At 32.3% G+C, this 13,424-nt stretch overlaps 2 protein-coding genes across 2 annotated transcripts; one reads left to right on the top strand and one right to left on the bottom strand.

Moving 5' to 3' along the window:
• Positions 1–6,946: 6,946 nt before the first annotated feature.
• Positions 6,947–10,879, top strand: LOC129886460 (uncharacterized). The gene is made up of 3 exons (XM_055961155.1): positions 6,947–7,806; positions 8,752–9,328; positions 10,532–10,879. Exons 1-3 carry the CDS (start codon positions 7,076–7,078, stop codon positions 10,676–10,678), a joined length of 1,455 nt encoding a protein of 484 aa, XP_055817130.1. The 5' UTR covers positions 6,947–7,075; the 3' UTR covers positions 10,679–10,879.
• Positions 10,880–11,194: 315 nt separating this feature from the next.
• On the bottom strand, positions 11,195–12,627 carry LOC129886461 (putative RING-H2 finger protein ATL21C). The gene is made up of 2 exons (XM_055961156.1): positions 12,107–12,627; positions 11,195–11,703 (listed from the first exon to the last, which is right to left on the bottom strand). Exons 1-2 carry the CDS (start codon positions 12,579–12,581, stop codon positions 11,288–11,290), a joined length of 891 nt encoding a protein of 296 aa, XP_055817131.1. The 5' UTR covers positions 12,582–12,627; the 3' UTR covers positions 11,195–11,287.
• Between the last annotated feature and the right edge of the window lie 797 nt (positions 12,628–13,424).

Raw genomic sequence — 13,424 nt, 5'->3', positions numbered from 1 at the left:
GAAGTTGATATGATAGAAATTAATTTCAATGTTTAGTTATTAAAAATATTATTTATATTTTTTTTTTAGTAAAAGGAAGAAAATGACTTCTCACTAACGACGAAAGTTATTTTCCTTGTAACAGTTTTAGCTTTTAACTTCAGATTAATTATTTGTTCCAACTTTATCATAATTGTTTTTTCAAAGATTTAAGCAGAACACTCTCCAATTTGCTAATGTTATTATTTGTATTGTATCTTTTTTTGACAAATATTTTCAATCAATTTATTAACTCACGAGGCAAAAACACCCACAAAAAAACCCAATATAAAAAATATTTTTTTATGGGAAACCACTTCTAAGCATATCAGACACACTCTGAATAAAATTAGAAGGTGTTAAAAAAAAAGAAGACGAAAAGGATATTAAAGAAATAAATATAACATTGTCTAAACTATATCACTAAGTCTAATAATCCAGTGATATTAATCACCAAGTCTTATAATCTAGTAATAGTAATGGATCTAGTGATGTTTTTTTTTTGTTTTGGATCTAGTGATGTTAATTGCATTCATTTGTTGGCATTGTTATAATTCGTGTACGCTCCTTAAGAGAGTAGGAGAGATGGGACTCAATGAAATAGTTAGATCGAGTTTTCTATATAAGAGTGAACTCTGATCCAAAATTACTAAAATCGAGACATTAATAAAATTTAATTAATATTTAACCGTAGTGCTGTACAGGGCAAATCGATAAATCGCACCAAACCGACAAACCGAACCAAATCGGAAAAAAATCCGACTAGTGGTTTGGTTTGACTTGGTTTGGTGTTTGGAAAAAAAACGACCATTATAGGGTTGGTTTGGTTTTAACTAAAAAAAGTCAAACCGAACCCAAACCAACCCGATTATAGATATACTACTTTTAAATTATGTTATACATAAAAATATTTATTAAAATGTAATTTATAAATATTTTTTTAAAATTTTTCATAATTTTTGTTTTCTTTCTTACATTTAGATTTGGATTTGAGAAGCTCATCTAAATAATATACAAAAAAAGCTCATCTTATAAAGTTATATTATAAAGTTAAAACTTCAAACATTGTTCTGCCTCCATCTTATATGTTGATATTTTGTACTAGAACTCTTTTTAAGAAGTACTGCTCTGTGCTTTTTATTAGATACTATGAAAAATCCGAGAAACCCAAAAAAACCCGAAAAAACCGAGAAAAATTGATATCGAAAAACCCAACTTTTATTGGTTTGGTTTGGTTTATAGATTTAATAACCTGACACAAATGGTTTGGTTTGTAAAAAATCCAAACCAACCCGGTCCGAATCAATTTTTCTCGGTTTTTTCTGGTTTTTCGGGTTTTTTGGGTTTTTTTGGATTTTTTTGGGTTTCTCATAGTATCTAATAAAAAGTACAGAGCAGTCCTTCTTAAAAAGAGTTCTAGTACAAAATATCAACATATAAGATGGAGGCACAATACTGTTTGAAGTTTTAACTTTATAATATAACTTTATAAGATAAGTTTTTTTTGTATATTATTTAGATGGGCTACTCAAGTCCAAATCTAAATGTAAGAAAGAAAACAAAAATTATGAAAACATTTTAAAAAATATTTATAAATTACATTTTAATAAATATTTTTATGTATAACATAATTTAAAAGTAGTATATCTATAATCGGGTTGGTTTGGGTTCGGTTTGACTTTTTTTAGTTAAAACCAAACCAACCCTATAATGGTCGGGTTTTTTTTCAAACACCAAACCAAGTCAAACCAAACCACTAGTCGGGTTTTTTTTCCGGTTTGGTTCGATTTGTCGGTTTGGTGCGGTTTATCGGTTTGTCCTGTACAGCCCTAATCAGTACATAGAAATCCTGCTTGTATAATAAAAATAAAAAAGTTAGATGAAACAAATTAAGGCAAACAATCAGTACCAAATTAGAATGTATAAATAACTTACTTGTTACAGTTGTAGTTTTTATCTACAGGAGGCATTTTAAAATTAGAAACGCCACACTTGTAGGGGAGTTGAGAAACGCGATAGGAAATGACATTATTTCCAAGATTAATGAGTTCTTTTTTTAAGCATTTGCATATAACAACTCGATCTCCTTTTGATTTAGCAAGTTTGTAAATTTTATTTACGCCAGTACAGCAAGCTACTGTTGGACCATTATTACCACTATTTTTTCTAATGTATGGGAGGCATGGAGATAGCTGGGAACTAACTGCTTGACAGGGAGGAGCACCCAACACACATTCGAATATTGACACATGACTTATTAGTAGGGTTAAAGAGACAAACACAAGAAAACGAGCCATTGCTAGTATTTATATATATTATTTTTTGGTATGTGTGTCCAATTTTTGTGAAAATAAATGACATATATATACACACATATCATACCCTATTTTTCAGCCCCTAATTAGCTATCTGTTATAACATGCAATTCTCATGAACTTACTAGAGATTTAATTTTTTAGGTTATTGTTGATGATCAATTGGAATTTTGCACGATACTTCCTCTTTACACGATATTACAAAATGTATATTAACCGCATTTAATATAAGTTTAGGATACATAAGGGATCTAATCATATTTCAGGCTTAACAACAAAGTTAAAGCACGATTCCTAGAGCTTGATTCCAAATGTATATTGAGTTAGTTTCAGTAACTTGAAGATCACAAATTGGTGTTAATTAGTTGGATAAACGATAAGTAAGTTGATTGAACTGTTGAATCATGAATGAGTAAATTTCATGGAAGGTCATTCAAGTATAATCAAACGGTAGTTTTTTTTATATGAATCCATATTCCAAGTGAAGGGGATTTTTTTTTTTTCCGAAAGTGAGGGAACTTAAATTCCATTTTTTATGTTTCTCCAATTAATTTTATGGATTTTTTGTATAAACCTAACAGTAATTAGATACTTTCAACTAAACGACATTAAATATTTTTTTACTAAAACTGAAATGCAAACTAGCTGTGGAATAACTTCAATTTTTACCTGAACAAACTTAATTATACTCCATAATCCATATAGAGAAAGAAATTTAAGTGTGTGTAATTCTAGGATGATAACTACTCTCTGTCCCATATTAGTTTTCACTTTTCGTTTTTTCAAGAGTCAAACTATATAAATTTTAACCAACATTTTAAAATATATAATTTCATCAAATTGACATGAGAAAAAATACAACTTATAGTAGTTTTTGTATAGTTTTTGAATAGCTAAATTTTAATTGTAAAATATTGAGTTGATTTAATTCAATTTAGTTAAAAAAAATTAGTCCATTTGACTTTTGAAGATAGAAACATGACAACTAATATGAAATTTGTTTGTTTGTTTGTTTACAATTGCAGGCAACAGAGACATCTGTTTTTTGTTTTGACTAATTTTACCATTTCCTTAGTACCAAACAACTATGTGGGCTTGGATCTTTCCTTCTCTCTTATAAAATTCTGAGGCAAGGTGTCAATTCATTCATGTATAAGGAATTCTGAGTTTACAAATTCACGCAGATTAATTACTTGTACGAGACAGACTACAAGTAATCTGAGATGATAAATTTGTGACTGATTGGACGAGTTCTAGAAGTCGCGTTATCATTTTTCATTCATACATATATTATTCACATTTTCTACGTACATTGAAGCTGCATTTTGTGAAGTTTGCTGATGATGTTGGAATACTGGACTTGTGTATCTTCAGCTTTGCTACACAAGTTATGCACGTAGTTACACTTTTTGATAAATACTTAATCCGTATAGGAGTATATTCAACATGACAATAAAAAGGATGAAAATAAAACACACAGGATATAGTACTGATAACAACCACTAACTATATATTTCAAATTTGTAGTTTTCAGTAAAACTTTGTATTAAAGTTTCACATTTTTTCAAATGCCATCGCTTATAGAGTTTAAATACACTGCTTTCATACTAAATCAGCCCCTTAAAGTACACTAACAATTAGTGGTATGGCCAACAGGAGGCAGAGTAAATCCAGTGTTACATTGTTGTGAACCAATTTGGCAACGTTTGGGATCATAATCCATATGTAAAAGTGCTTTCTTTATACACTTGCAAGCAGTTATATAATCATTCCTGCCATTTCTCATCATATTACTTATATCCATCAGTCCTCTGCAGCATCTGCCTGATGGCTTGATCGAATGATATTTCCCTTGAATGTACGAAAGACAAGGTGCTAGCCTTTTCGAAACTGTTTCACAAGAAGGCTTGGCCATTGCTGGTTTTGCTAAAACAAGCAAGAGAATGATCATAGTATAGATCAGCTTCACCATATTATTGTTTCTTTTTTAATTTATACTGATCGATATTATATTGACTCTAGTTTTTTTTGTTTTTTTGTTTTTGGTGATTGTGAAAAGGAGAACTAAAGAGCACTATTTGTATTGTTATGTGAGGAAAACTAAGGGTTTGTTGCCTAAATTTCATGGGCAGTTAACACACATGTATTATGAAATGCTGATATTCCTACACATTTCAAAACTGTGATTCAGTTTTAGATCTTTTTGGTTGGGTGTGCATTCAATTATCAGGCTAAATATATGTTACTTTCTTTGTTTCAATTTAAGTGTCTTAATTTGATTGGGCACCAAAATTTAATAAATAAATTGAGACTTTTGAATTTTGTGGTATAAATTAAAGATGTGTGTAATTCTTTAAATTTTGTGGTCTTAAACTTGTCGTATAGGATGTTGGAATTGGAAAACTTACTAATTATAGAAAGAGATATTCTATTTGAAATCGACTACTAAAAAGGAAAGTAAAATACCTAATTGAGATGGACGGAGGGATTATTTTTTTTCAACTTTTTGTAAAAGAGAAGTGGGAAACCTTGTTCTGTCACAATATTCTTCTAATTTGCTGCCTTTGTACTCTTAACACAATTTTAATTTCTGGGGTGTAACAAATATAGGAAAATTAGAAAATAAAGACGACAAATTTCTATATAACGTTAAGTTATTGCATTATCAAGTTTACATAACCTATGGCTCTAAATCTTGGAGTAGCTTTGTAATATGAAAAATATGGTTTACTCGCTAACATTTAATCCAACTTATTTCGATGATCTATAAAGATGTAGGTTATGCTAGACCATTTCCAATCTTTAGAGAAAAACCCGAACCGATAAATAGCTTAGTGGTTCGAGTTATTGGTTTATCAGTTTTCTAACTATTCATTGTCTTATGGTTATTGGATTATTGGTTGGATCTCATTTTGGCCACTTTTTTAACGGGTTATAATTAAATAAATGACAAATTGATTTAAAAAAGTTACATTTTTATTCTAACATATATTTTATCCGAAATATTTTTGGAATATATACCATGAGAATATTTGTTAGAATTGATTACTCTTGAATTAGTTCTTCTCCATTATTATGAGATGGACATGAGTTTTTTCTATCAACATGACCCAATGATATTGATGTTTAAGAAATGCAAGATGTTGGTTTTTAAAATAATCAAGCTAATCTTATTGGTTAATTCGATAATCTTATTAACAACTGATAATCGATAATCTGAAATCCAATAATCAAAATCTTATTGATTCAAATAGTAGTTTTGCATGCTACAAATTTGATAATTACTAGGCCAAATCAATAACATTTACAATGAACCGAACCAATCGATAAGCAACTTAGGCCTCATTTGTTTTCATTAACATTGAGACGTCTGAATCTGAATGTTTATCTGAATAATTAAAATATTGTTTTAATATTTAAACACTGAATACTTAAAGAGTACAATTTGTTTTTTAATATGTAAAACCTCGAGAATTATAAAATACAAAATTTTGAAATTCAGTAATTAAATATTACATTAATAGTATATTTGAGAAGAAATTATATAACACAATAAAATCACTAAATCGATAAAATATGAAATATCTAATACCTATTTGGTAACAATTCAATGTATTTCATCACATTAAACTATCCTTTTTTTTTAAAAAGTTTTGTACCTAAATAATTGGAGGCCTCTTTTCATCATCTTCTCCTAATATATGATTGTATTTATACCCATTAAATTTTCTTAAAGAAAAATATTAATATCCTATCATAATTTATATGAAATAAGATAAAAGAATGGTAAAGAATAAGACCACTAAAATTATTAAATGTCTGAATATAATTTGCCATAATTTAATCCATGGTATTCTTTACCAACTCCAAAGTCCAAAATAGTAGAGGATTTGATGCTATGTTATTTTCGGAAAGAGAAAGTTATATCGATTCGATCCGAACTTTTGAAATTGAAATAAATTTGACAGTGAATTGCGAAATCTTGGTGATCTTCTCTATCTAATGAATGGGGAGCAAATAGTCATAAAAAAAGTTGTGGAAGAAATCAAACGTTAGTGGTATAATATTTGTAGAAGAAGACGTGTTTAGTAATATACAACTTAATGATTAGAACATTCAATGTTAAAGGCATGAATGTTGTTAAGATAGTATTTCAGATCTGATAAAATTTTAATAAAAATAAATGCACTTAATGGATTAAGATTTGAATAATTCAAATTAAATAGAGCTGTCAAAATGAGTTTGGTCCGTAAGACCGATCCAATCCAACTCTTAAATTAAGTAGGGTTGGGCTAAAAATTTTCAGCCCATTTATTAGCGAGACTTTTTAGCCCAGCCTCATTTGACCCGCCAGCTTCATAGGCTCAACCCGTGAGCCTCAAAGGTCAGTCCGTGGATCGTGAATTTTTAAAATATTTATTATATATAATTCAAGTGGTGTTTTATTTTGTCAAATCTTTCGCAACTAGACAATTGAAGTTATTATAACTGTAAATCTTTGACCTTTTTTACTTTAATTTAAAACAAAAAAAAAAGCAACCTAAAAACAAGAACCGACCCGGCTTAAGGTTATCCATTTTTTCTTTTACTTTTCCTAATCAATAATGAATTCGACCGCACCCATATATACCATTCAAAATAAGGATATTTAGATTTCCTTTTCCCCCAAATTGGCCGATCGGTTGAAAGCACGTCCCAGCGAACAATCACAGAAGCGAGACTACCAAATCAATCAGCCGGCGATGGAGATGACGGAAGGATCAGTGATTCATCAAGTTCTCGTTAAATTCCTCGATGGAAAGCACAAAGCTCTAAATTTCACTACCCCATACATCTCCACCCTAACCCTAAAGCACAAAATACAGACCCTAACTTCAATTCCTTCTCACCTTCAGCTTCTACTCCCTTCCAATTCATTCTACCCTCTTCATGACCACCAAACCCTAAATCTCGCAAACGGGTTGCACGAAACCCGAAATATTATAAATGGGTCGCCAGAAAATTTCACAAATTTGTCTCCGGAGAAGGGTAATTTTCCGGTTGTGGTGAGTTTGTTGCTTCGGCTCAGGGGTGGTAAAGGAGGTTTCGGTTCATTGCTGAGAGGAGCGGCAACCAAGGCAGGGCAGAAGAAGACGAATAATTTCGACGCGTGTAGGGATATGAGTGGTAGAAGGCTAAGGCATGTGAATGCGGAGAAGAAGCTGGAAGAGTGGAGAGCAGAAGCAGAAGAGAGGAAATTGGAGAAGATGGCGGAGGAGTTTCTTAAGAAGAATGCCAAGGAAGCTGCGAAAAAAGGTAAAAAGGGAGTCACTGGAAGTAACACGGATAAGTATGTGCAGAAGTATCGGGAGGATTCTGCTAAGTGTATGGAGGAAGTGGAGAGGTCAGTTAGGGAGTCCCTCAAGGGATTCGTGTCATCTAAAAGGAAGGGGGTTGAACTCAATGGATCAGATTACAAAAAGCTCAAGATATGGTAAGCCCTGTCACATTTAACTTCTTGCATTCTTTTTGCCCTTTCGTTTTTAGAACTATTAATTTGTTTTGAAAAGCCTCAATCTTTAGTATTGGAATGAAGAATGGTTATTGAGGATTAGTATTGGAATGAGGAATGGTCATTGAGGATTCATGGGTGACCCAACTAGTTTGTGGTTTAGGTGAGATGTTTTATGTTGAACTGAGTTTCTCTCTGGTAGCCATATCTTGGGTTGAACAATTGAATATCATCTATGTTCTTTTCAGTGAGTGAAATAGATTTCAGTTAACAAGTTTAACACTTTAGCTGTTCGCTCTGATGTTGGGCAAACAGGGGCTGAGAAGGGAAATGATCCATTATCAGCATTCTTAAGGCCAAGAAGTTCCCCCTTCCTGGTTTCCTGCTTCTCTCTTTTTGTTATTTATTTATATAATTATTTATTTACTTATTTGGGTAAAATGATACTGGTTATCCTGTAGTTGGATCATAAGATCATTAGGTAGAATGGGTTTGTGAATTTTTTTTATCTCTAATTCCCCTTTGACCTAATATTTTGACTATTCAATTTGTTCTAAATATAAACTGGTGGAGTAGTCACTGTTCTGTTTTATTATGTATTAAACAATCCAAAGGATTAGACCTAATGGTCAATGAAATGGTAGGAGAGCCATGATGTGTCTCTCAGGTTCAAATCTGCCTAAACCTTGTAAATTTTATATTAAACACTCATAACTGCACATGTTACCTGCCTTATAGAAGCCTGGTAAATTTTTGAATGATTAGATGATTGAGTGCAAGATGTAGAAATAATGTTTTTCTTTGATGATTCTCCGCTGTTTTTACACATTTTTGTACATAATCTATATGCAGAATTTTCTCATCTTTTCAATAAACTTGTTACCTTATAAAAAAGGAATTATAACTTAAAGCTTGTGATTTTGGTAGGAAGGGTAAGAGGATAATGGGTGATAGTGATAGCGAGGATCTAGATGACGATGACAGTGACGATGAAGAAGAAGGGAATGACAAATCCATTGTCATAGATAATGGGGGCAATTCAGACTCCAATGGAGAAGCAGAGGGAAGTTTGGATTCTGTGACTGGCAGAAAAGTTGATGGTGGTGCATCTGAGAGCGGTTCCGAGGAAGAAAAGGATACTCCTCTTCTGAAGAATCTTGAATCTGATGAAGATGTCAATGTCAAGGCAGTTCACCTTGAAGGTGAAAGTCTGTCCTCACTCACTCCAGACAGTCCAGAAAATATTGGGCAGAATGTTGTTGCCTCTACTTTTGGCACTGATATTGCATCTGTGACTGAAAGTATTCAAATAGAAAAAGAAGCATCTTGTACTTCTGAGCTAATTGTTGTGGAAGTGAGCTCTGGTGTGAAAGAAAACGATGCTGCAGAACCCAGTAATAATTTTAGCCCTATTAAAGTTCCTCAGGAAGATGCAGTCTCAAAGGATTCAGACTTGGAAAAACCTTTGAATTTCGAGGAATTTAGTTCAGCGGCGGAACTGGAGGTATGCATATTCTCTGATTTAGTATAGTTGATTTACATTGCTTCGTACATTTGTGTTGTTCAATACGTATCTTTAAAGCCTTTCTCTGATTGCTGTAACAATTTGTTCTCAACTGGTTGTTAATCAAACTGAAAATTACAGTGCTTCAATTTTTCTGTTTGGCTAATTCTACAATTTTTCTGTTTGAGTGTCTCAAAAGTTGCTAATGATTGCACAATTCGGTAATTGTTACTTGTTTGCATAGCCTTTCCCGTGAGATCAATAGCAGTTAATAAATAATTTTTGGGGGTGTGTGGCTTTGTGGCTTAATAAGCAGGATTGAGTCCCAAAACGGTAAACTGAAACCGTTGAGATTGAAACCATTGAGAGGGTTAATAAACACTTCATCTGTCATGGTCCATACTTTTTGTTATCATCTTTAGCTTCGTCTGAGATATTAATTTATTATCTTCTGCTGTTACTTTTCATAGCTGATGGCACTGCTGCTTTTCTAATTTGTGTTGTTAATGTTGAATCAGTGATATCGCTTCAGTGACTAGTATAGAACTCCTTTATGGCTTCAATTGGATGTTAACAAAGTTGCTGGAAAAGGAATCTTGAAAAATTACAGTGAAATAAAAAAATAAAGAGCAGGGAAGTTATTCACTAGTATTCTTTGTTCAAAAGGGAATGGCAGTTCAATTTTTTCCGTTACATTTGCAGGACTTTGGAGGAAATCTTTCCTTGGTGAAGTTTTAAGCGCATTTCTAATAACTTTATTTTAAACTAAATGCATCTAAAAGTGCAAATAATTAACTTTCTGGTAACTTGGTTTTCCTATCCACAATCAAATGGTACCTATGTGTCTTTGCTGCGAGTGAGTTCATTTTATAAGGGGAATAAGATTGTGGGTCTTCTGTTTATTGGTCTTCCCTTCTTGTTGGAACTCAGGCCTTAGGGCATTGCTTGGTTCATCTGCCACCGCCCTAAGTCTTTACTCTTCGTCTCAGATAACAATATGGAAGTTTGACATGAATACATTTGGATCTATAATTGGTTGCTATTTTGAATTGGGACTATATACTATGATCTTGGCATTGATATCGTTGTCTGATCTCTGTTTTCCTAGTCACCTATAAGCTTGTGTTACTGTTCATTGGTGAATGCAGTAGTGTTTGTTGCCAGTAATTCCTAACTAAATGTACCTTGATTTGGTTGTGTTAGGTCCTTGGTATGGAGAGGTTAAAGTCACAACTTCAAGCGCGTGGGTTGAAGTGTGGAGGCACTCTGCAAGAGCGTGCAGCCAGGCTTTTCTTACTCAAAACCACACCTTTGGAGATGCTTCCGAAGAAGTTGCTTGCTAAGAAGTAATCTTGTGGTCGTTTGTTTTGCTATTGTAGCTGGTTGTAATTGTAACCTCATGTTTGAAGCGTCAGCTTATTATTCTCTATTTGACTTACTATGTAGATATGCGTGTGTATTTTTCTATAGATTTCAACAACTTCCAAGGACGAACAGCAGTAATTCACCTTTTAGAGTAATAAAAAGTGACTAATCTTGATTTGGTTCCGATATTTCTGAATTTTCTGTTGTATCGCCATGATTTGCTTGATTCATCTTTTTCTAAACGGAATCCAACCAGTGATGGTTTTTGAAAAATGACTCAAATCAAGAATCTTCGGTACATAAAGTTTCCTTTTTATGTTCTTCAGTTATATTCACAATCATGTTTTTCCATTTTTGAACTAGAAACATGAAAATCTAGTTATATTCACTATCATGCTACAACAGTATTTAACGTCGAATGGAAAGCATAAATTAGAGAATAGTTTCGACATTGGAGCTGGCATGGATGCAGGAATTAGACTCGATAATGCAAAGCACGTATAATCTATTGTTCATATTATGTTGAGAAAAAATATTTATAGAAATACAAGATTCAAGTCAAAGTCACTGAAGCTATAAAGCATCTGCACAAGATCATGAATGAAGAGAATTTCTGCATACAGGACAAGTGCTATTCATCTTCAACCACTTATCAACACATTCAACATGAAAACAATGTTCACATTCAGGTATGCATCTCAGTGTTTCTCCTGCACTGTACTCACCTAAGCATATTGCGCAAGTCATAACGTTTATTCCCAAAATTCGCTGGCTTTCACCAAGAACCACTTTGGGATAGGACTGAATCGTGGATTCATCAAGCCCTTCTATCACAATCATCGGCATTGGTGCTAAGCTCTCCATAGAGGCTCTGGCAGCGGCCACTTGGCGGCGGTGGCTTAGTTCGAGAAAAACTCGGCATGAAATGCAGATTAAACAAAGAACGGATGGTAAAACGAGGGACACACCCACGAAAAAGATCAAGATTATTTCTTTATGTGAAGTTCTATCTGTCAATTCAAGCAACTTATCATATACGTTGTAAAATCAATAATAGCTATATAATATAATTCAATATCAACTAATACTACATAAAATTATTTGTGTGTGTAGAAAAAATAAAAAGAGTGAAGCACAAACGTTAGACTAAAACCTTGGGACTTTTCGTCTGACATTTCGTATACGCCAAAGCGTTAGGTGTGATAGGCTGATAGCTACACAAGGTCGGCACATTAAAATCTGATCATTTTAAAGGTAATTGTAGGTAAAATTTATATAACACGCACAGTTGTTTGCTACAATATTTCTACTCAATTCATTCAATAAACAATGATTAGACTTAGAAAAAAAAATCCACAAAATAAAAATTCCAGAATTGTTCTAGTATATCATTATACAAGACAATAAATTCACCTGTTCTTGGAGTTGGAACATTGGAATTGCTGGTTTCTCTGCTTGTCCTGTTACTATCAAGATGAACATCCCACGATAGTCGAAGATCTCCATGAAAATGAGATAAAAAGGAGAAGGTATAATTATGAGAAGAAGAAGAAGAAGAAGAAAAAAGGTTTAAATATAGAAGCTTTCTTGGATAAGTAGAGGGATTTTGGAGTTTTAGCTCTTTAGTGGAAGAGTTGATTTCTTGTACAAGATAATCTCCTGAAAATGGACTATTAAGAAGTGTATTGCCTTGATCAGTACATCTTAGGGAAAACCTATTATAGTTTGGATTTTCTTGAGTGTTTTGGGATTGTAATTGGAAAGGGTATTTAATGGTGAGATTCCCACAATTGGAAATGTATGAAGAAATATTTTGAGTATTACTAAGGAAACTATGATGAAGAAAAAGAAAGAAGAAGAGGCTCAAAATGCTCATCATAGGTTTCATCTCTGGAGATTGTGACTTTTCTGTTAAGAGAAATTTTTTAAAGGAAGTTCACGAGTAATTAATTAAGAGATAATACATTTAAACTATTCTATTTTTTGAGTTTCATACCTAAACTATTAGTTATTAGTTTGAGAAACACACCTCAATAGTGTGTGTAATACACAATTTCTCTACTCTCTCTATTTTTTGAAAAAATCTTGCCACATGGATATATATATAATTTTTTTGAAAATGGAGGCTTAGTTGGGATGGGGTAGAATTTTTTTAAAATAAAAATAATATCTAAATTATTATTTGACGAAAGGGGGAGGGGTATGGTGAGAGAAAGTGATGGAGTGGAGAACACAAATATTTTATATTTTTTTTTATAATTTTTTTTTTTTTTTTGGGGGGGGAGGGGGTTGTTAGTAATATTTTAATTTTTAATTTTAACTAATTCTAATAATTGATTTAATTTTTGTTTTTGTCCATGTTGAGTGTGATGTCACAAATTATTAGTTTGAGTGTTTCTCAAACTAATAAGTGATAGTTTAGATATGAAACTCAAAAAGTGAATTGTTTAGATATGTTTTTGACACTTATCTCATTAATTAATTTAACATAGTAGATATCTCTCCATTGTCATACTTTATATAATTTTGTCTTCTCCAGCAAAGCAAGACACAGAAAGACTTGGACCAGAGTTTATTTTATGAGTATTTACTTGGTAAAATACATAATCAACTTTCCTCTCTATGTCAAGCCCTCAAAATACTAACACTTGTATATAGATAGGAAACAACATCTTGTACTCATAAGAAGTCCAATTTTTTTTATATCACGTATTTGTAAGTTTTGCATCTT

The sequence above is a fragment of the Solanum dulcamara genome, chromosome 4 (genome assembly GCF_947179165.1).
Source record: "Solanum dulcamara chromosome 4, daSolDulc1.2, whole genome shotgun sequence".
Lineage (NCBI taxonomy): Eukaryota > Viridiplantae > Streptophyta > Magnoliopsida > Solanales > Solanaceae > Solanum > Solanum dulcamara.
Note: the sequence above shows the minus strand (reverse complement) of the source record. Positions and strands in the feature narration are given on the sequence as shown.